The 24635-nt window shown below is 45.0% G+C and overlaps 1 protein-coding gene across 1 annotated transcript in view; it reads left to right on the top strand.

The window, feature by feature from the left end:
• The window catches only part of FBXO15 (F-box protein 15), a gene marked incomplete at its 5' end in the record, with an annotated part of 48994 nt that extends 24676 nt beyond the window's left edge, over positions 1-24318 (top strand). Inside the window, 2 exons of the mRNA XM_081096549.1 lie at positions 19463-19587; positions 23978-24318. Of these exons, the coding sequence (XP_080952675.1) occupies positions 19463-19587; positions 23978-24247 (395 nt within the window). The 3' untranslated portion in view covers positions 24248-24318. The remainder of the gene's footprint in view (positions 1-19462; positions 19588-23977) is intronic.
• Positions 24319-24635: the final 317 nt, after the last annotated feature.

Genomic DNA, 24635 nt, shown 5'->3' with positions numbered 1-24635 from the left:
CCCGGGATCCCCCAGTCTGCAGGCTGACGCTCTGTCCACTGAGCCAAACCGGCTTTGGCCACTCTTTATTCTTTTAATTATTACTGTGCTCTGCTCCTTTTTTTTGTTTTTTTGTGTGTGTTTTGACATGGCTCCAGTCATCCTTGGCAGCTTGATTGCATTCTAATATGATAAGATTGCTCAGGCTTATCTTGTCTGTTTCCTGCCCAGACTGGAATGAGTAGGTACCCTGGTTCCCTTTAGTTCATACTACACTGTGTATTTAGAGACCATAGTCTGGATCCTAGAGCTGCATGGTACTCTGGGGTTTTCATTTATTTTAGGGTTTTCAATAGACAGAGCTAAGAAGTTTATCCTATATAATAAAGAGGTAATATGCAAATTGACCATCACTCCAATACACAAGATGGCCACCCCCATGTGGACACAAGATGGCCGGCAGAGGAAAGCTGTTGGGAGGGACCAGGCTTGAAAGGGAGGGCAGTTGTGGGTGATCAGGCCATCAGGGGAGGGCAGTTGGGGGTGACCGGCCTGCAGGGGAGGACAGTTGGGAGGGACCCAGGCCTGCAGGGGAGCAGTTAGGCGTCAATCAGGCTGGCAGTGGAGTGTTTAGGGGGTGATCAGGCTGGCAGGCAGAAGTGGTTAGGGGCCATCAGGCAGGCAAGCAGGCAGGCAGGCGAGCAGTTGGGAGCCAGCAGTCCTGGATTGTGAGAGGGATGTCCGACTGCCTTTTGTCGGACATCCCTCGAGGGGTCCCAGATTGGAGAGGGTGCAGGCTGGGCTGAGGGACACATTCCCTCCATGCACAAATTTCATGCACCGGGCCTCTAGTAGATTTATAATGTGAAGAAGTAAGTCATACATTTATTTAAATTAAATATCTTAGAAGTTTTTAATGAACTTCTTAGATTATATATTTGCATAATCTTTCTTAGGCTGAACGTCTTTTATAAACAACATCACAATATATAATAACGTCAAAAGAACAAAACCTATTTTGCTAATAATGAACCTATTGAATACTCTCTAAGTTAAGGATTTCCTTATGATCCTTCATGTACTTAAGATATCTATATATATAACAGCCTAGGTGACCATCCAACCCTTCAACCGTCTGACTGGTAGCTATGACATGCAATGACCACCAGGGAGCAGATGCTCCGACCAGTAGCTATGACATGCACTGACCTCCATGGGGCAGATGCTCAATGCAGGAGCTGCCAAGCTGCGGTGATTTGGCAACTATGGTTCTTGAGTGATGCACCCGGAACTAGAGAGGAGGGAGTCCGATTTCAGGATGTGTCGCCTGAGAACTGCCCTCTCACAATCTGGGACCCCTCAGGGGGTGTTCACAGGCCAGGCTGAGGGACCCCACCAGTGCACAAATCTGTGCACCAGGCCTCTAGTATTACACTAGAGATATAAAATTAAGTCACCTAAAATAATCTTTCTCTGCATTGGTGTGCTACCACTTTGATATGCAATTAGTGATTTGTTTCAGTTGATTTTTTATTTTTCAAGATTGCTTTGCTATTTTTCTACATGAAAAAAATTACCACATTTACATGGTTCCAAAGTTGAAAGTCTAAAACAAGGTGGTTCAGTGAGGTTTATTCGTACCTTTCCCCTTGACCCCTATTCTTTCCCTCCCTCCAGATGTGACCCTTTATAGTCATTTTTGGCTCATTCTTTAAATGTTTCTCTTTGAATACATAACGCTGTACACAAATATATTCATATTTCTCCCAGTTTTTTAAAAAAATGAAGCACGTTACTCTCTTTTAAGTTCCTTGCTTTCCCCCCAATTAATAATATATTCTGCAGATTATTCTTCAGCACAAGGGAGAGATCTTTCTTGTGCTCTTTTTAAACAGATACATTGAGAATAAAATGAAACGGCTGTGTAGGGTTGTGTTGATTGTTTGTCTCCATGGTCCCCAGTCGTTGCTGTTACACATAGTGGTATAGGGACTGGCCTTGTTCACACTTCACTTCATAGTTTGCCAGCTTGCCTTGGGGAGCCTTTCTTAGAAATACGATGCTAGGTCAAAGGGTGAATGCACATATATTCTTGAGAGACCCTTGCAAATCCCCCTTGATAAGGTTGCACCATTTTGTATTCTCAACTTAATAGGGATATTATGTTAATAAAATGTTTTATTCCTAAGTAAGTTTGTTCTAGGTTTTTAAAATATATTCTTACAAGTTAAGGTGTTTCTATTTCTAGATTAGTTGAAAAAAATTAAAAGAAATATTTCTGTTGATTTATAGAGAGAGAGGAAGGGAGAGGGAGAGAAAGAGAGAAATACAGACATGAGAGCAGAACATCAATCGCCCCACCAGGGGTCAAGCCCTCAATCTCGGGCATGTGCCCCGACTGGGTAACTGAACGGGCAATCTTTCTGTTAATGCTAATAAACCTCTGGGAACATTAGATGTTGTTATGACACACAGGGTGCTAAGTGAAATGAAGGACAATGGAAACCGAGATGGGGATAATTCACCTTTGTCTGCTGTCTTCACAATAAAAACACATTTTCACCCTAAGAAGACTATAGGAGATTGAGGTGTGTTTCCTAGGCATGTGGTTCTATGGTCAGGAGTCAGCAGAGGGCGCTGTTGTCATCAGAGTCACTTCCAAGGTTAGAAAAGTACAACTGGAGTGTCTTCTGCAGTCTTTTGTGGTTTCATATGGCATATTTAGCAAACTCTGGCTCTGCCAGTGCAGTTGGGCATGACAGCACTTCGTCCCTGTTTTTAAAGAACACTTTCTGTCTATCAAGGAGAAACAGGTTAGCATCGTGTTTCTGGAATTGAGGTGGCACTGTCTGTTGTTTGTCGCCAGTGAGCTGTGAGAAACCTGGCTGACTCCAAGGCGGCTGTCTGCAGGAAGTGGTGGGAAATCATTCATTAACAACCAGCTGTTGAATGCAGGGACTGTGCACAGTGCAGGGGGACAGATATGTGGCAGACACAGCCTGCCTGCCCTCCACAGGCCGGGGTAAAGGAGCCTGCTGAGCCAGGTGCCAGGCACCTGGGGAGGGGAAGTGACTCTCAGGATTCCTGGACGGTTCTGAGGAAAGGGGGGAACGGTGTCGATCTGACTCCGTGGGAGACACTCAGAGGCCAGCCTCCCTGTGCCCAGTGCTGTCCTCGTCCACCTGAGCCTGTAGCTGAGGCTCTTGCCTTAGACTCCAGCATTGGTCTGGTGGGTTCAGTTCCCTGGCTGGGGACCACCTGCATGGCGTGTGTGCGTGTGTGTGTGTGTGTGTGTGTGTGTGTGGGTGTGTGTAGCTCAGGTCCTCATTTCCTAACAGATCTCCTGACCACCTGGCAGTGTCCCCCTCAGCCGGCCACTGTGTTCAGGAGCAGGCTTTTCCTCCTCCGATGCTGAATAAAAGGTTCCCTGTTCTTGTCTTCTCTCCCCTAAAGTTCATTTGACTGTTTCTCCTTGCATCTTTACTTAGTCCTCCCCCGAGACCTGGGGCGTTTTCTCTTTGTACTCCTACGTATTCTGCCACTTGACCAGTCATGGCTGCCTGAAGAGTCTTTGTAGAAGGAGCCCAGTAATCTCTTTTCAAGGAGAATTTATGATCCCCAAACCTGCGCATTTGGCTAACTGCACTTGGTGTGTTGCCACTAAAATGAGGCTGAAAGGAAGTTTAGGTGAAGAAATATTTGAATTGAATTAATGAGAGGCAAGAGGGCGGGGAGGAGAAGCAGACAGGAAATGTTAAGGGAGGAATTTGTAAATGAAAACTAAGGGAAGCTTGCAAACACACCTGGTGGGGTTGTCTGTTTACATTTTGTTTTCTGTGCTTTCAGAAATGTGGATGGACTGTTGGCATTGGGTCCCCAAGACTGCCCCCGACTCAGGATACAGTTGTGTCATTGGCCACAATTCACTACAGCAACAGGGCACTGGGAAAAATCAGCGAGGGAGAAGGTGCAGGGGCGATGACAGAGGAAACTGGGTGAGCCCTCAGGAGCTCTCTTCCTGAGGACTCACACAGGATCTGCTTATTTCCCTAGAATGAGATGTGAGAACACATGTGACATGTTAGCTACCTGAGATGCTCATTGGAGACTCAGCCTGGCCAGGGTTTTAAAATTTTTAAAAAAATTGATTTCAGAGAGGAAGGGAGAGGGAGAGAGAGAGAAATATCAACGATGAGAAAGAACCATCAATTGGGTGTCTCCTGCATGCCTCCCACTGGGGATCAAGCCCATAACCCGGGCATGTGCCCTGACTGGGAATTGAACTGTGACCTCCTGGTTCATAAGTCAATGCTCAACCACTGAGCCACACAGGCCTAGCCTGGTCCAGTGTTTTTATGGGGGTTTGGTCATGTAGGCACCCTTTGCCTGGCACTACCAAACTTCCAGACTCCTGGAAGGAGAGACATTAAGCATAAACCACATTGTGGTACAAACTAGTCAGGTGCAGTGGGCCACACTTGCCCCTTAGGAATGGATCCAAGTTCCCAGACACCAGCAAGGGCCACCCTGGCGAGCAGGCCTTTCTAAGGACAGGCAGCTTGGGCCTGCTGTGCGAACTCTTTTCTGCACAAGGCCCATGAACACACGGATGAGGGAATGGCACAGCCAGTGAAAGAGCAGGCAGGAAGCAGTCCAGTGCCTTTGAAGTGCAAATAGAGCTTGAAAAAGGGTGTGATCAGCAATGCCAAGTGCGAAGGAATGTGTATTTTTTGTCAAGCTAATGATTACCAATTCTCAGAAGCTGAAGGAAAAATGTGTTGCACAGTACAGTGTGCTTATTCTTGTCATCAGGACCAAGAGGAAGTGATGCCAAGAAGCCAGGGAAACAGAGTTTGAAGTAATAAAGTGAGCTAGTTCTGTCTTTTGACTTTTTATCTCATTCCTATAAAAATGCATTTAACAGCTAATGTCTTACTATGTGGTTTGAATTTCTGAATATATAGGAGTTATAAAGAAGCAAATAAAAATCACCAAAGGGCAAGTGTTTATGTTTTGATCCATTTTCAGATATTTACTTGTGGACCACATTGTGTGAACAACCCACTTCTTCCCCTAGCAATTGCCTTGTGAGCAGTTTCCCATGTCACCTAATAGTCCTTGAAAATTTGATTTTGAAAAGTTGTATGACATTCCATTGTTTTGTTTTATCATGATTGATTGACCCGTTATCCTAATGTTGGGCGTTTAGGTCTCCATTTTTCATGATTATAGTGCTATTATCATGAGCATTACTTTGAAAAATCTTTGATGATTTGAGAGGTGAAAGGGACATCTGATTTAAATTTGCATGTCTTGAATATTAGGTTGACTATTTAAAAAATTATTGACTTCAGCAGAGGTTTATAAGCTGCCATCAGCCGGCTGTTTAGGGGGCATCTTTGTAGGATCCAGCTTCAGTACTGCCTCTCATGGGTGTGTGGCCCTGGCCCTCAGTGTCCTTGCCTGCAGACGGTGGTAACATCAGGACATTGCTTAACAAGATTCTTGGTGGATGAGGGTGATGTAGTAAGGGCTGCCTCCAGGATGCTTCACATGTGTTGCTGCTATTGTCCTGATTTTTCCATTTCTTTTAAAAGAACTAGAGACCCAGTACGTTCGCTTCTGCTTGCCTCAGCTGGCTGTCCTGCCCATCCCTGCTCGTAGCTTGCACCCTGCCCTCCGCCATTCGTAGCTCTCCACCGCTAGTAGCTCTCTGCCACAAGTAGCTCGTGCCCTGCCCTGCCCGCCGCGAGAGCCGCTGCTTGTTTGGGCATCATGACCACAGGTCTTTTATGATATAGATATTTTTATTGATTTTAGAGAGGAAGGAAGAGGGTGAGAGACATAGAAACACTTATAATAATAAAAGTGTGATATGCTAATTAGACTGGACAGCTGAACGACCTTCAGGACATCATTCCAGATGTTCTTCCCGATGAAGACGTGGTGGCAGGGCCCAAGGCAGAGGTGGTTAGAGGCAAGCAAGTGGGCAGGCGAGCAGTTAGGGGCGATCAGGCAGGCATACAGAGTGGTTAGGGGCGATCAGAGAGGCAGGCAAGTGTTTAGGGATGATCAGACAGGCAGGCAGAGTGATTAGGGGTGATTAAGCAGGCAGGCAAGTGGTTAGGGGTGATCAGGCAGGCAGGCAGAGTAGTTAGGGACGATCAGGCAGGCAGGCAGGCAGGTGAGCAGGTAGGGGCCATCAGGGAGGTAGGCAGAGTGGTTAGGCATGATCAAACAGGCAGGCAAGTGGTTAGGGGCAATCAGACAGGCAGGCAAGTGGTTAGGGGCGATCAGGCAGGCAGGCAGAGTGATTAGAGGCGATCAGGCAGAGGCAGTTAGGGGCAATCAGGCTGGCAGGCAGAGGGGTTAGGGGTGATCAGGCAGGCAGGCAGAGAGGTTAGGAGCCAGTGTTCCCGGATTTTGAGAGGGTGCAGATTGGGCTGAGGGTCCGCCACCCATGCACGAATTTCATGCACCAGGCCTCTAGTCAATGATAAGAGAGAATCATTGATTGGCTGCCTCCTGCATGCCCCCTACTGGGGATTGAGCCTAAAACCCGGGCATGTGCCCTGACTGGGAATAGAATCTTGACCTCCTGGTCCATAGGTTGATGCTCAACCACTCAGCCATGTCGGTTGGGCTATATTTCTTTTTTTTTTCCCTCCATGTTTCTTCTATTTTGTTGAATTTATTGGGTGACATTGGTTAATAAAATTATATAGGTTTCAGGTGTACAATTCTGTAATACGTTATCTGTATATTGTATTATATGTTTACCACCCCAATTCAAGTCTCATTCCATCATCATTTATCCCCTCCTATACCCTCTTCTACCTTCTCCTACCCCCCTTCCTCTCTAGTAATCCCCATACTGCTGTGTCATGAGTTGTTTTTTTTCATACTACCTTCACCTTCTTAACCCAGCCCTGAAATCTCCTCCCCTCTGACAGTTGTCATTCTGTTCTCTGTCTATGAGTCTGTTTCTATGTTATTTGTTAGTTTATTTTGTTCATTAAATTCCACATATAAGTGAAATCTTATGGTATATATCTTTCTCTGATTGGGTTATTTCACTTAATACTCTCCAGGTCTATCCATGCAGTTGCAAAGGGTGATATTTCTTTCTTTTTTATAGCTGAGTAATATTCCATTGTGTAAATGTACTAAAGCTTTTTTATATACTCATCTCCTGATGGGCACTTGGCCTGTTTCCAGATCTTGGCTATCTATACTAATAAAATCCTAGGTGGCCCTCGTGCCCACACATCATCACAAGATGGCCACCCCCATGTCATCACAAGATGGCCGCCCCCAAATCATCACAAGATGGCTGTCCCCATGTCATCACAAGATTGCCGCCCCATGTCATCATAAGATGGCTGCTGCATGTCATCACAAGATGGCCACCCCCGTCGGCATAAGATGGCCACCACAAGATGGCCAGCAGGGGAGGGCAGTTGGGGGAGATTGGGCCAGCAGGGGAGGGCAGTTGCGAGTGATTAGGTGTCAATCAGGTTGGCAGGGGAGTGGTTAGGGCAGGGGTGGGCAAACTTTTGACTCGAGGGCACAATGGGTTCTTAAACTGGACTGGAGGGCCGGAACAAAAGCATGGATGGAGTGTTTGTGTGAACTAATATAAATTCAAAGTAAACATCATTACATAAAAGGGTACGGTCTTTTATTTCAATAGTTTTATTCATTTCAAACGGGCCAGATCCGGCCCGCGGGCCGTAGTTTGCCCATGGCTGGGTTAGGGGGTGATCAGGCTGGCAGGCAGAAGCAGTTAGGGGCAGTCAGGCAGGCAGGTGAGTGGTTAGGAGCCAGCAGTCCCAGATTGTGAGAGGGATGTCTGACATCCCCTGAGGGGTCCCAGATTGGAGAGGGTGCAGGCTGGGCTGAGGGACATCCCCCCAACCCCCAAGTGCATGGATTTTGTGCACCGGGACTCTAGTTGTAAATAATGCTGTGATGAATATGGAGGTGCATATATTCTTTCAAGTTAGTGATACCTCCAACTTGTTCTTCTTTCTCAAGATTGCTTTGGCTATTTGGAGTTGTTTATGGTTCCATATAAATTTTTGGAATATTTGTTCTAGTTCTGTGAAATACACCATTGGTATCTTGCTAGGAATTCCATTGAATCTATAGATTTCTTTGGGTAGTGTGGACATTTTAATGATGTTAATTTTTCCTATCTGTGAACATGGTCTATGTTTTCACTTATTTGTTTCTTCAATTTCTTTCTTCAGTATCTTGTAATTTTCTGAGTATAGGTCTTTACCTCCTTGGTTTATTCCTTGGTATTTTCTTTCTTACATTTCTTTTCTACCTGAATTTTTGTTTGATAAATCCCATTGTTTTAAGTGTTTACAGGACTTATATGAGTTATGTTCTTTTCAGATATTTTCTTCATTTTTTTCTATTGCCTTTTGATTTGGTCTATATTGTTTTGGATCTCTCAAAGGTATTTTGAATTGTATGTAAACCTATGCTTCCTTTGATTTACATAAAAATTGTGTCCAGCCTAGAGGTTCACATGCCTGCCCCTCTTAGGGCTCTCTCTCTCTGTGGTGGAGGACCAGGGCCCCTTCTGCATGTGTGCCCCCTACTCCCCGGCAAGATGTTTCAAGTTTTACTTGTGTATTTCGTTATGAAAATACTAGAGGCCTGGTGCATGAAATTCGTGCATGGGGGTGCTTCCCCTCAGCCCAGCCTGCACCCTCTACAATCCGGGACCCCTTGGGGGATGTCCGACTTCCAGGGGATGTCCTAAGGATTGGGCCTAAACCGGCAGTCGGACATCCCTCTCACAATTTGGGACCACTGGCTCCTAACTGCTCTCCTACCTGTCTGCCTGATTGCCCCTACTGGCCCGCCTGCCAGCCTGATCACCCCTAACTGCCTCTGCCTGCTGGCCTGGTCACCCCCTCACTGCCCCCCCTGCTGGCCTGGTTGCTGCCAACTGCACCCTCTGCTGGCCTGGTCGCCCCCTCCCCCACCAGCCCTTGCAAGCCTGGTCGCCCCTTACTGCCCCCCTCTGCTGGACTGGTCACCCCCAACTGCCCTCCCTGCTGGCCTGGTTGCCCCCTCACTGCTCCCCTCCCCCCCCCAATCCCCCCTGCCCCACTGGCACGGTTGCCCCACACAGCCTGCTGTTCAGTCGTTTGGTCATCCCTCACTAACCCTCCTGCCGGCCTGGTCGCCCCATGCAGATTGCTGCTCAGTTGTTTGGTTGTCCCTCACTAACACCCCTGCCAGCCTTGTTGCCCCACTCAGCCTGTTCGGTCGTTCGTTTGGTTGCGATGGCCCCTGGCTTTTTATATGTATAGATATGATCCTCCCCTAACATAAGATTTCTTACTAATGAGCTTTTATCAAAGACTTCTTAGTTATTTCCATCCATTTATTCTTTTAGATGTATTTAATAATTACTTGGGCAGATTAAAAAATATCTCATTTGCATTTTGATCAGATTTGTATTAAATGTGTACATTAATTTGGAAAGAATTGATGTATTTTTATTTAGGGTTTTGGACTATCCATTTATGTAAGTTGAGAGAAACGTTCCTTATGTAGGTCCTGCACCTTTCTCTGCACATTGATACTTCCTTTTTGTGTTGCCCCTGTGAGTAAATTTTTTTAGATTATGATTCTATTAGTTGTTTGTTAAATTTGTTCTATATCCTGTAGAGTTTTTGCAATATGTTTCTCATTAAAATGCTGATTAAATATTCAATGCTTACTCTTTAAGGCTTAACAGGAAATGTTGAGAGGATAAAATAAGTTATGGGTCCTAGAAACTTCTTTTTTCCTACCCAAAACATGGAGTTATTCAACTCTTCAGCACCAGAACCTGATAAGCCCATAAAATCTCTCTCTAAGGTTTGTTTCAGATATTTTTTTGTATATATTGTGCTATCTTATTTTTATTGGTTCCCAAAATAGATGACTATTTTTGTCCCCTTTATTCCTTGATACTAATTACTTTCTATGTTTCTAGGTCAGCTTATGTTCTCTAAGCACTTATCATAACAGGAAGGCATTAGAAGTAGTACAGTCCTGTCTGGGTGGTGATTACCTAGAAAAATTAGAATGGATAATTCCTTAGAGCCGTGGTTGGCAAACTGCAGCTCGCGAGCCACATGCGGCTCTTTGGCTCCTTGAGTGTGGCTCTTCCTAAGCCTTAGGAGTACCCTAATTAAGTTAATAACAATGTACCCACCTATATAGTTTAAGTTTAAAAAATTTGGCTCTCAAAAGAAATTTCAATCGTTGTACTGGTGATATTTGGCTCTGTTGACTAATGAGTTTGCCGACCACTGCCTTAGAGTATCTTCATCAATGGTTGTTAGTACATTTCCCCTGCTTTGTTAATCCTGGGACTCATAAAAAATCAGCATTACAAATCACCACTCACAGAATGGAGAGCCCAGCTATCCATGCATTCTGTCACAGCTCCTCAGAGAGGGCGTGATTTGGGAGGCCCTGTGTGACATGCAGCTGTGGACTCCTTGATGGGATGTCCAACATTAAGAATCCAACATGGCAACAGCAAAGCATTAGGCTTGGAGGCCTTTTCAGCTCACAGGCTGGGCCCTGAGCTGGCTCTGCTGCAACCCAGGACGTTTGTGGAGAAGCCTTGTGCCTCTGGAAACCATCAGGGGAGCCCTTTTCATCTCCCTGCATTTCTAGACTCTGACTTCTGCTTCAGATTTGGCCTCAGAGTTTGATTTGCTCTTTCTCTTTGGTGATTTGCCTTCTTTTAATCCTTTAATCCTTTAAAAGGAAGGATATGAGTGTGTGTTTTTTTTAAATTTTGTTTTCAAAGAGATTGAAATAAGATTTTGTTGCTTTTTCAAAGGTATTTATTAAGGAGATTGTGGAAATAGAATCTATTACTTAAACCAAGAAGTTTGAGGATGTTAAGTCTAATAAAGAACATAGGTAATGGGTCTTCTCATCTTCGCTCCAGTGTGAATCATTTGGTGTTAGGACTCTAGATCCCCAGCACGTTGAGCTGAGACCTGCTTCTCAGATCACAAATGTCTTATCCTCCATGATTCCTGTGCCTCACTTCTACTGAACTGTTCAGGTTTCTTCTCATTGTTTCGGTCTTTGATCTCTTCCTGGCTTCACTTTCCTGAGTACACAGTCTGGGCTATCCTGTCAGCATCTCATCATTTGTAGCCTCACAGAATCCCTCTCCTGATGTCCTGGATTTCCCTCCATGGATAACTACGACACTGCTCACCTTGACATTGCTTTTCTAACTTCTTGAATGAGCAGAAGTTCCTTAGGGAAAATTACAAATGCGTGTCCATTGAGGCTGCCTTTACCAAGAGTAGCTCTCCTACCATCCCCAGCCTCACTGCATCTCCTTGGCTTTAGTCAAGTCACGAACTCAGCCCTGACTCAGCCCTGTGGCCAGATGAACAGCATGCTTTATTCTGAGCCCAGTTTCTAGCTGCCCTCGGAAGCATGAGGCTGATCTGGATGTGTTTCTCAGGAACATTGGAAGAGAAGCAGAAACAACTAACCATATACTTTCTCTTTAAATGTCTTTGGAAGGCTAGTCTAGAAAAAAAATAATTTATACTCAAATGGACTGGACTGATAGAAAACTGGTCCAAAGGCATGCCAGGGAAATAAAACTGTGAAAATACCAGTCTGAACCTTTAAATACATCAATAGAAAAAGCTATTCTCAAACACTATTGAATTAATGAACAGTGGATTTTTAAAGAGTCTCAGTACATAATTTGTTCTGTGTAAAATCCAGTTAATTGTCACCAATATCAGGAACAATATGACTGGCAAATGTGGCCTGTTAGGACCGTAGTTAATATGAAAGAAGTAGAGACCTATGGCTCAAAAGTTTATAGGAGATTTATTGATGCCATCACATCCACCAGGCCTGAGCTGGGGAGGGAAATTTCCTAAATAATTAGGAATTTTTACTTTTCAATCTCTCTAATTCATTTGACTCTTGTAACTAATATAGCAACCAAAAATGGGAGGGAGAGTTCTGATCCTTCTCATGTTTAGAGACCTTCTCTCTTTTGATATTCTACTATCTATGTTTATATATAGCTACTTAAATTTCATGTGGATCAGGGGTTTGGAAAATAACAGGTATCTGAAAACAACTAGCTGAGAAAGAGAGAGAAGACGTGGACATGCCTTGAGGAGATTTATGCTAGAGACCTAACAGGGAACAGGGATACTAAAGATTTCCTGTCCTTGAGAGTTAGTGCCAACTCTGTGTGATCATTAGACTCTAATGATTATACTGTCTTGTTATTCATTATTCCTCTGTAGCATCAGGTCTCTGCAGCTTTAAATTGTTAACGCTCTGTGGCAAATATTTTTGAGTTTATAGGGTCTCCTGATACATCTTTACCCAAGATTTACACACATACCTGAGAGTTGCTATGGATGTCTGTTTCATTTCTTTGTGTGTACTGACCTGAGGTGGTGGGCTGGGTTCCCATCTCATTCAGTTTTTGCCTCATCAGGTTTCTCTGCTTAGTTAACCCATGTTCTGATTTTCCTTCTTCAGGGGGTTCTGATCTGATTTAACTCCCTTTTCTCTTTTTTCTATTTGCCTTAGGAAAATCACTCCATCTGCCAGTTTCTCTTCCCAAAATTCTTTACTTTCCACCTTTTAAGAGGCAATATGAACTCTAATTATAGTTGAGAAATGATGTTAGAGGTGCTATGAATGCCCATAGAAGACAGGACCTTTATTCCCAAAGACAGTAGGTTGAGGAATCAGATCTAAGATACAGCAACAATTGAGGACAGTTCAGTGTCAAAGTGTGCAAGAGGGGTTTAGAACAGGACCAGATCAGCGTAGGTGGAAGGGTGCTACCAGCCACGGAGGTGACTGAGATGTGAAGACCCAGATCTGAGGCTTGGCCAGGATTACAGGTTGGATGCAGAAGTGGCAGCCAGTGCAGGGAGCAGAGGGGCCCTCCCAGGAAGGCCAGCACAGCTAGCAGCTCACCTGTATTGAGTGCTGTTTGTTTTGTAACTTTTTATTTTGATCTACTTTCCAATTTAGGAAAAATTAAAAGAAGAGTACAAGAACTTGCACAGACATCTTTCTGGTTTTTCAACCTGGATTATTCTGCTTGTTCTAGAACTTCATTTAAATGCATCATACAGGGTGTGCTCTTATTTCTGGGTTCTTTCACCACATTCCTTTGTATCTAGATTCTTCCTTTCAGCAAAATGCCTTTGAGTTTTATCTGTACTGTTGCAAGTGTCGTTAGCCATTCCTAGCTACTGATAAATAGTAGTCCACTGATTGTGCCACAATTTGCATACCTGTTTTCCTGTGTTTTTTTTTTTAATATATTTTTATTGATTTTTCAGAGAGGAAGGGAGAGGGAAAGAGAGAGAGAGAAACATCAATGATGTGAGAGAATCATTGATCGGCTATCTGCTGCACGCCCCCTACCAGGGATCGAGCCCACAACCCGGGCATGTGCCCTTGACTGTAATTGAACCCAGAACTTTGCAGTCCGTAGGTCAGCACTCTATCCACTACGCCAAACCAGCTAGGGCCTGTTTTCCTGTTGATGGACATGAAATTTGGGTTGTTTTCTGCTTTGGGCTATTATGGACAAAGCTGCTGTAGAATTCTGGTGAAGACATTTTTTTGACATATGTTTTTATTTCTTTTGGTTAAGTACTTAGGGCTTGGAATTGTTGGGTCTTAGAGTAGATTTATGTATTACAAATTTCCAAACTTTTTTATGTATAAGAATACCAGACTTTTTTGTAATGTGTAAGAAAATTTTATGTATAGGAATGCCACTTTTTTAATGTGTAAGAAAATTTTATGTGTAAAAAATGGCCAAACTTTTTTTTTTTAAAGAATGGTTGCACTATCTTATACTCCTCTCATCAAATGTTCAGGTTGCTCTATATCCTGACCAACATTTGATGTCATTAGTCTTTTGAATTGTAGCTGTTCTCCTGTGTGGTGGTAATGGTAGTTCATGGTGGTTTTGATTTGCATTTTCTGATGGCCAGTAATGTTAAGTACTTTTTAATGTGCTTATTAGTCATTTGCATATCTTCTTTTTGAAGTATCACTTAAATCTTTTGTCTTTTTAAAAATAATGAGTTGTTTTTTTCATTATTCCTGAATTGTAGGAGTTCTTTATGTATTCTGGATACCAGTACTTTTTCTGGTACATGTTTTGCAAATACTTTCTCCCAGTCAGTGGCTTGCTTTTTCATTTTGTTAATATCTTTTAGTGACCAGAAATTTCTTATTTTAATGAAATATAATTGATCCATTTTTTATTTTGTAGTTGTTGTTTTCTTTCTTTTATTTCTTAAAACTTTTCATACTTCAGGTTATGGCGATATTCTTTCTTTCCTTCTGGCTGTATTTTGGTTTTAGCTTTTACATTCAGGTCTATAATCCATCCTAATTAATTTTTGAGTAACAGATGAGGTATGGGTTGAGGTTCATTTTATTTTCCCATAGGGATAGCAAGTTGTTTTTTGTGAAAAGACTTTCTTTTCTCATTGGATTATTTTGATGTTTTTGTCAGAAATCAATTGCTTATAAAGTGTTAGGTCTATTTCTGGACCCATCTCTTCTGTTGATCTATTTGTGTGTCTTTATAGAAATACCATACTATCTTGATTGCTGTAGCTCTTTGGTCAATTTGAAGTCATTTTTTTTCTTCTTTTCAAGATTGTGTGGCTATTTTAGGTCCTTATTATTTCCATACTAGAGGCCCGGTGCACAAAAATTTGTGCATTCGGGGGGAGGGGGGGTTCCTCAGACCAGCCTGTGCCCTCTTGCAGTCTGGGACCCCTCGGGAGATAATGACCTGCTGGCTTAGGCCTGCTCCCGGGTGGCAGAGGGCAGGCCCAATCCCTAGGTGCAGCCCCTGGTTGGGCTCAGAGCAGGGCCGATTGGGGAGTTGGGGCGCTGCCCCCTGTCACACTCAAGGCAGAGTGGATGGGGAGGTTGTGGCACCACCCCCTGTCACGCAAAGAGCAGGGCCAATCAGGGGGTTGTGGCGCCACCCCCTGTCACGCACAGAGCAGGGCCAATCAGGGGGTTGGGGCGCTGCCCCCTGTCACACACAGAGCAGGGCCGATCAGGGGGTTGGGGCGCTGCCCCCTGTCACACAGAGCAGGGCCAATCAAGGGGTTGGGGCTCCATACCTTGTCATGCACAGAGCAGGGCCCATCAGGGGGTTGGGGAGCTCCCCCCTGTCACTCATAGAGTAGGGCTGATAGGGGAGTTGGGGCACCGCCCCCTGTCATACTCATGGCAGGGCCAATGGGGAGGTTATGGCTCTACCCCGTCACACACAGAGCAGGGCCCGTGGGGTGGGGGGGTTGGGGCGCCTCCCTCTAACACCCACAGAGCAGGGCCAATCAGGTGGTTGGGGCACCGCCACTCTCACACTCAGGGCAGGGCCAATGGGGAGGTTATGGCTCTACCCCGTCACACACAGAGCAGGGCCCGTGGGGGGCGGGGGGGTTGGGGCGCCGCACCCTGTCACACACAGAGCAGTGCCGATCAGGGGGTTAGGGTGCTGCACCCTGTCACACACAGAGCCGCAGGGCGATCAGGGGGTTTAGGCGCTGCCCCCTGACACACTGATCCTGGTGCTGGGAGGCATATTACCCTTTTACTATATAGAATAGAGGCCTGGTGCATGGGTGGGGCTGGCTTGTTTGCCCTGAAGGGTGTCCTGGATCAGGGTGGGAGTCCCCACTGGGGTGCCTGGCCAGCCTGGGTGAGGGGATGATGGCTGTTTGCAGCTGGTCACACACCCTTCAGGGTGGGGGGTCCCCACTGGGGTGCCTGGCCAGTCTGGCTGAGGGGCTGAGGGCCGTTTTCAGGCTGGGACTGAAGCTCCCAACCTCTCCTTTTTTTCTTTTCTTTTTCTTTTTTTTATTCTGGGCCAGCTTTAGCTCTGAGGCCTTGGCTGCTGAAAACAGTTTTCTGGCCTTTGTTTACCATCTGTATTTGATACAATGTTGCAGTCTGGCTGGCTGAAGCCCCGCTGAGTAAAGCAGGTTTCTGGGTTTTTTTTAGCTTCTATATTTGCAACATAGTTGCGTAGAGTTGCAGCTGAGAGGCCGGCAAGTCAGGCAGTGAATGTTGGAGTTCTCTGTCACTGAAGCAAGCAAGCCTCCCTGTTCGCATCAGCTGCCTGGCTGCCAGCCGCCATCTTGGCTGCCAGTTAATTTGCATATCTCGGCCCTACTCTGTGAGTGACAGGGGGATTAGCCAGTGGGAAGGGTAGCGGTCCTACGCAAATCACCATGTTTCTCTTTTATTAGTGTAGATAAATTTTAGAATCAGCTTGTCAAATTTTATTTATTTATATATACTGATTATTTATAAATTAATTATTAAAATGCCTGATGGGATTATGATTGGGATTGCATTAAGTCTGTAGATCAATTTGGATAACTGGATATCTTTTTTAAAATTGATTTTAGAGAGAAAGAGAGAAAAAGAGAGAAACATTGATTTGTTGATCCACTTATTTATATATTCATTGGTTGTTTGTATGTACCCTGACTGAGGATCAAACCTGCAACCTTGGCACATTGAGGCAACATTCTAACCAACTGAGCTACCCTGCCAGGACTGTTAGGTAGATATTTTAGCAATAGTGAACCTTGCAATCCCTGAACATGGTACATCTCTACTTTCTGCTTGGCAGTAGACTGGCCTTTAAATGGAATATTATTGTTGAGATAATCATGTCAGGTGCTTAGCACACTTAACCTATATAACAATCTACACTGTAATGTCAGCATTTATTATTAATTCCATTGATCTGAACAAAGCTTTATAAAGAACTTTCCATTTGTATCTTTATTTAATTCAGCTTGGAGTTTGACCATGGCTGAACAGTCAGTGAATGGCTGGGCAGGGTTTTGGAATGACATTATTGCGACTCCCAAGACCATGTTGGGGCATGCATGTCACTGAAGGCCACTTTGGTGAAGCTGGAATGGCATTCCCATACATTTGGCATGGTCTTATTGATTGGTTAAGGTTAGGATTTATCCTGAATGGTTTCAGGAACACAGGAATTCAATGAGGGCATGTTAGTTCACAGTGAAGGGACCCAGGTCACTCATTACCTAGAGAGAAGGTAGCTTGGGAAGGGGCCAGAGTGAGTGTGGGACTCACAGATGGAGAAATTACCAGACATTTTGGGGAGTCATAAATGTTTCCCCTGCACATTTTTATGTTAATTTGTAGATTTCTCTCTCCTGGCAATAATACAAGAGCACAACTTCATGAGAATTTAATCCACTTTGTAAACACTCAGCTAGTATGAAACTAATCAGTGATTGTTCCCCCTTTTTGTATGTATTTTAATCTATTATAACATGGACTCTAGGCACAGAGCAAGTTTGCACTGTGTCTTTGCCACTTACCAGCAGTATGACCTTGGATAAGGTACTGTTAACCTCTCTCCGCAACGTTTTCTCACCTGTGGATTCAGAAAACTATAATTCCTATTTAATAGTGTTATTTTAAAGTGTTCTTTTAAAGTAATCTTTTATGCTACTACAGGTGAAGTGCTTAACACATGGTGTACAAATACTCAAAATTATTACCTGCTTTATATGCACACATGTTCATACACACCTTCATTGCAAAGAGAGAGATGCCAGAGAAGTGAGTGGGGGTGGAGCAGGGGAATATAGATGCACACATAAAGTGAACACCGCTGCTCATGTTCTAAAGAAGTCAGAATCCTTACACATGCTGCCGACAGCATGAGTGAGACCAGAAGCCCTGCCCCTCCGCTGACCAGCTCAAAGTAGATTGTTTAAATGTAGGATGAGCTTTACCACTTTTCTCTAATGGACACAGCGGTCACAGAGGGTTGCAGGAAAGCGTGCTGACCTTTAAGATACTGCGGATATTACAGTTGTGGCTGGGAAGGGGAGGGTGTCTGGTGATGATAAAGTAACAGTAATCCTTGCTCCTGCACAGATTTCACGTTCATTAGCTCCGACTTTGCCATTGAGATGTTATTGGCTGTTGTACGTTGGGGTCCATTTTCGGCAGTGTCCTGAGGACGAGCCACATGGAAAATGAAGTCCCGCTTCTGTCCGGCACGTCCGGCTGCGCCAGCTGGAGGCCTGTCGCTTCTGCGCACGGCCGTGCAGGAACACAGAGCAGGGCAGAGCCACATCTGGTCCTTTCGGATTGTCATTACTGCGCCTCCGCTGAGGCCACTCTTCGCAGAGTTCCTGCCTGCTGCATCGAACCCTGTGGTGACAGCAGACTTGCCTGGGAAGACAGTGTCATTTGGCTCTCACTCCACACCTCGGGCAGGGGGAGCGAGGCTGCACAGTTCCTGCTAATTACTCGCAGCCTCTGTCCTTGGAACAAAAGCAAGGTTGGGCCACAGCAGCCTGCTGCCCTGGCTAACAGCGCCCTCCCACAGGGCCCCCAACACCTGCCTCAAGTGGGTCTGTCTCTCAGAGCACCTTGTGTCACAGAAGAGGCAGCGGGCAGAGCATGGTCTGCATCTTTGGGCTACACCTGCATGAGAACACTGTATAGAATTGTTAGAATAGGGCTTTGGCTCCCAAGGCAAGCAAGCTTTGGTTTTATTTTATCGTGTGACATCACCAGCTGAGGGTCAAAGAACACGTGCTCTTCCCCATTCCTCTTCCATCTGCTCTGCCCCATGATTCACATATTAACCTCTGTCCAGGTGTCTGTCTCTGCAGAAGTCATTCATCCAGGGAAGGTGCTGATGTGCGTGACAGTCGTGTTTCAGACTGTGAGGAAATGGGTGGGTACCTGGAGCTCAGTTGTGCTGCAGGCTCTCTGACCACAAGTGTCTTAGAAATCAGAACATGCGCGTGCCTGGCTTGTGATGGGCCCTTTGTGGCCAGGTTCCTCTCAGGTGACTTTGAGCTGGTCACCGGAGGGACAGGGCCTCTGGTCTCATTCACGCTATTGATAGCACATGTAAGGATTTTGACTTATTTAGAGCATGATTAGAAATGTTCACTCTATGTGTGCGTCCATATTCACCTGCTCCCCAACCCCTCACTTCATCAGCTCTCTCTGCTCCCCACACTCATCGTCCTGTCTGGGCCACTTCTGGGCTCTCCTTTCTTAGACCACACCCATCCTCATTTTCCATTTCCCTTGCTGTTAGCTTCATCTGCCTCCTTAGCAGTCTCTCCATCAGCGATGGGGTGGGTATCCAGGTTCACCCCAGTCCTCTCCCGCTTTTTCAGAGCACCCACACGTTTTCCTGTCTCTGGGATGCAGGTGGACTGCCCTGGCTTTCAGCCAGACGTCTGGGTTAGCAATGCCAGTGCTTCCTCCACCAGGGGCTCTGGTTCTTAGCTGCGAGGCGACCTTCATGCAGCAGCAACCCTGCAGAGTCCCGAGGTCTTGTCCTGTATCAATATATAGTAACTTAAAACCCATTAAATTTTTTCAGGATATATTGAAAATGGATATGTGAAGCTCATTGTGATACATTTTCAAAATAGCACAGAGCATCTGCCTCTAATTGGCAAAGTGGGCCTTTCCTGGAGAACTGATGTCTTTGACGGCTGCATAAAGGTAAGGGCTGCTTTCTTTCCTTAAAGTGCCCTGGTCTCTGTATAGTAAAAATGTCTGTTGATGTGTATGTACGATATTGCTTTTAAAGTCCTAGATTTATTGTTCTGCTAGCCGAAGGTGTGTGCATGTCCTTTAGCCACTGCCTTTATCAGCGTTCCCCGAGCGAGGTGGAGGAGGCCCTGCTGCGAGGTGCTGGTTGCAGCCTGTGCCCCTCCAACCCCTTCGGTCTGTTTGTTCTGTGGAGAAAGAGTGGAGCTGCAGGTTGGACCAGGCAAATAACATTGACTCAAAGCATCTTAACTACTCACCCACCAACTCAAAATTTATTGCAGTTATGACTTCCAGGACACAGCTATTTCTTTGAGCAGTTAAATCAACTTAAATCTCTATCAAAACTTAGCCACATGGATGGGAGAGTTGATTTAGTGGTTGGGAGTTGGCAGGGAAGGGGGGAGGAGGGGGAGGAGGGAGAGGAGGAGCAGGAGAGGGATGCTCTAGAATATGTTCATTTCCTTCTGTGGTCCTTGTGACCATGGCTGCCCCTGTGACCATGGCTGCCCCTGATTTGTGCTACTCTCCATCTTTATTTTGTGGGAGTGAATAGGATGTTTATATTCAGTGGGATGGATCTCCTGTGAATGCAGAGGTCCTCCAGTAACAAAGCTTTATTCTGCCGTACGTGTGTGGACACCTTGTTGGAACTATCAGTGATGATGACTGAGACCAAGAGCAGTATTATCATCAATGAGCATTAAAAGGACTTAATTATCATTAAATAAAGTTGACCCTTGAACAGTGCAGAAGTTGGGGTGCTAAGTCCCCAGTGCAGTTGAAAATCTACATATAACTTTTGACTTCTAAAACTTACTACTCATAGCCTACTGTTGTCTAGCAGTCTTACTGAAAACATATACAGTGGATTAACACATTTTGTGTATGGTATATATATTATGTACTGAATTTTTGCAATAACTTAAGCTGGAGAGTGTTATAAAGAAAATCATAAGGGCAAGAAATACATTTACAGTATTTATTGAAGAAAATCACATGTGAGTGGACCCGTGCAGTGTAGACCTATGTTGTTCAAGGTCAACTGCATTATCTCTTGAGCCACTTGCAGTTTGGTATAATGGAGTGTTTTAAAGATTGTTTATTATATACAAAGGAATATTAAAGACCACAGACATGACTTGTAAAAAAATGGATTTAGATGGGTCCATTGTACTTCTGGCACCAGTGCCGGGGTGTCATGTCCCTGTCCTGGGTGAGACAAGGCTCCCTGCTGTGTGCAGAATGAGCTGGCACAGAGCAGGGGCCATTGAGCCGGCTGGCAGCTCCTACAGGGATAACACTGTGGTAAAGAGCTTGGGTTTTGGTTCACGTCACTGTGGGAAGTTACTGAAGGTTTCATGTGCCCCCTGTGTTCTAGGCCAGTGTGTAGCCCGTGGAGGGATTGGAGAATGCTCGGCTTGAGAAGGGCAGGGCTTCGCAGATAGCCAGCTCACAGGTCTTTAGCTGGCAGCTGGGGGGCAAAAGCAGAAAGTAAGTCACCTGCTGAAGGGCATGGGCTTTTGGGCCCTTGACCTTTCCTTCCCAGTTTCCTTCTCTCTGCCTTGCCCGGGATATCTCCCCCCGGCTCACGGTTCTAACTACATTTCTGTTCTGTGGGTTCAGCTGAGGCTTTAAGTAAGAAAACCAAGAGACCACCAGACCAGCAGTTCAGTTGTGAAGGGTGAAGGTAAAGACAGGTTCGGTGGCTTCCAGAACCACCCACCACCTGTATTACTTGGGAACTGCCGTGGGCACACATGGTCCCCTCCTCAATCAGCTGTGCTGATGGCTGCTTATTCCAGCTCTAGCCACGAGATCAGACAGAGACATCTTCCAGCTCTCAGTATCAGCTCTGGTTCCAGGTCTCAGCTCAGTGAGGCTGCAGTGTGGACGGCCCTTATCCTTGTCTGTGAGCTGTGGTCCCTATCATGCCAGAAGCAGAGAGGGCGATTATGTGGGTTGTCAGGCTGCTGGGGGCTGCTGTGGGACCTGGACAGGCATCAGGACCAAGGTCCAGGCTCCAAAGGGGCTCCTGGAGCCAATCCATGGACACCCTCTGCCATGGGTAGGGCTCTCAGTTCTGGTCTGCATCTTTGCAGTCAGGGGTCAGGGCTATTTCATGGGGCCCGTTCTTCACTCAGGTCTCTTCCACAGTGGGAATCAGTTCACATCTCATTTTCCCTAAGTTTTGGAATGTTTGCATTATTTACATTTCTCTAAGATACACATTTCTTGAGTCAAGACCCTTTGACCTGCTCATCCTCAGATCCAAGTGGTCAGCACTGTCAACCCATTTAGCTGTGTACAGACTTCTGACAGCAAGTGTATGCCGATGTCTGTGATAACTCTGTAATTATGCCGTTATCTACGCTCAGTCCATGCTGATCTCTAATAATAGCATCTAAGTTGCAATTATTAACACACTAATACAGGGCATGAATTATAACAAATAATGAGCCATGTCTGAAAAGGTTAGTGTTAGAAGAGTTTACCCTTGATATCAGTTCATTGTGTCTTGAGAATTGAATTATTGATTATTGTGAATGAATTTAAATATATATGCCAACTGCTGGGATCAGTCTCTGATACATAGAACATGTTAAAAAATACATCTCACAGTGTACACACATGTTCTTAGCGGCATTATACACAGTAGCTAGGAGGTAGAAGAAACCTAGGCGTCCGTTGGCAGGTGAGTGGATAAACATGCAAGGGAATAGTACTCTTCCTTAAAAAGGAAGGAAATTCTGGCACCTGCTATAGCATGGATGAGCCTTGAGGACATGATGTTAGCTGAAATAAGCCAGACACAGAGGGGAGATACATTTGGATTCCACTTATATGAGTGACCTAGTGTACTCATATCCACAAAGACAGGAAGTAGAAGGTTGGGTGTCAGGGGTTGGGGGAAGGGATTGGGAGTTGTTTAATGCATTTGGTCAAGAATTTCAGTTTTGCAAGATGAAAAGAGTTCTGGACATGGGTGGTGGTGATGGTTGCAAAAAAAATGTTAATGTACTTAATGCCAATGAACTGTACATTTAAAAAGGGTTATGTTATATGTATTTTAACACAATTAAAAATAAATTTAAAATGTAGCTAATTAATAACATTAGTAGATAGAGAATAGACTGACAGCTGTCAGAGGGGAGGGGACTTGGGGAACTGGGTGAAAAAGGTGAAGGAATTAAGCAAAAAATTCTCCCAAACTGATAGACACAGACAGCAGTGTGGTTGATTATCAGAGGGGAAGTGGGGGGAGGTAGAAGAAGGTAAAGGACGGGGATAAGTAATGATGGAAGGTGACCTGACTTGGGGTAGTGAGCCTCCTATCTAATAATAGACAAACATGGTAATTGACCATACCTTTACTATGCCTCTGATTGACTAATCAGCAAGATATGCAAATTAACTGCCAACAAAGATGGCGGTTAATTTGCATACATAGGCGTGAAGCAGCAGAGCAAAGACTGAAGGTGGCTCAGGCCAGAGCAGCAAAGTCTTGAAGGCGGCTCTGGATGGAGCGAAGGCCTGGGTCCTGGGTGCCGGAGGAAAACCGGTGCCGGCAGCCAGGGGAAGGGAAGGCCTATTGCACGAATCTTTTCGTGCAACAGGCCTCTAGTACAATATAATATACAGATGATGTATTATAGAATTGTATCCCTGAAGCCTGTAAAATTTTATTAACCAATGTCACCCCAATAAATTCAATAAAGAGACAACAAAATAACATTAATAATTATCAGTATCTCCAGTTCTGTCTCTTGCCCCTGAGTTGAGTCCCCGTCCAGCGATGCCCTTTAGATCCAGCATGTCTGAACCTGGCACTTTTCTTCTCCTCAAATCCTCCTCACGTCCAGATACCAACTTCTGCTCAGTTTGTCTCGTATTTCTCCCATCTCTTCTTTCCTGGGAGTTACTAGACTGCTCACTGAGGGCCGTTACCAACTCTCCACCAATGGCCCACTACCACCAGTGTCCACTTCCTGGTTTTCCTGCTCCTTACTTACTATTCTCATTCCTTTACCAGACCTGCCTTGATTGTACCCGTGATGTGAGCAGGTGCAGTGGTGGACAGACCCGCCCTACCCTCATGACTCCATCTGTGAGCCCAGCCGTGCCCCATAGCTTCCAGTCCTGCACACGTGTCCCGTTCCATCACACTCTTTGTGTGTGCTGTGCCCTCTTCCTGTGGTTTTGCTCTTTTCGTCTCCCTCTTCCTTCACTTGACTCCTGTATGCTTCACTTCCACGTCATACATTTATCAATTAGACCTGACAGCCAGGTGGAATCAGCCGTTTTGTCCTCACACGTATAAATATTTGTGCTTATTTTGTAGAGTTGTTCTGTAATGGATGTAACTCTCTTGGATGAATATGGGAAACCCTTTTGGTGTTTCAGCTCCCCGGTGTGCATGCGATCTTCTCCCAACCCTTCTGATGGTCCTTATTTCGTGGGACCGACGTACTGTGTTGACTACGAAGACTCGACAGGAACGGTGCACGTGGAGCTGGTATGGATCGAGGAAACAGAAGAATACTTCATTGTCAGCCTGGTCCTCTACCTCAGCATAGCAAAAATAAACCATTGGTTCGGGACACAATACTAAATATTAGCAGTAGGTGGGAAATTGTTGCTATAGTTTATTTTGGACTAACCAGATTTATTCTTGGTATTAAAAGTAAAAATAAAACAGTAGTCCTTTTGATGCCTTCTTATTTCACATTTGAAATTATGATTCATAGGTCATTTTAAAGTTAATGTTTAGAGGGTTTAAGTTAAAATTTGACAGAGTGAAAATAGCACATTTTGATGAAAAAGTCATCTAAAATAAAGAGAAAAGATATTTAGTTCTCTTCTGCCCTTATAATTTAATAAAACAAGTAATTCTACTTAAGCATGTGATGTGTGTGTGTGTGTGCGCACATGCACACACACACACACACGCTGTATGGATACATTTTTTTCTTTATTGGTTATACCCCAGATGAGAAAAC

Source organism: Myotis nattereri (assembly GCF_964212035.1).
Source record: "Myotis nattereri genome assembly, chromosome: 8".
Classification (NCBI taxonomy): Eukaryota; Metazoa; Chordata; class Mammalia; order Chiroptera; family Vespertilionidae; genus Myotis; species Myotis nattereri.
The sequence above is the reverse complement of the archived record's forward strand: the minus strand, read 5'-3'. Positions and strand labels throughout refer to the sequence as shown.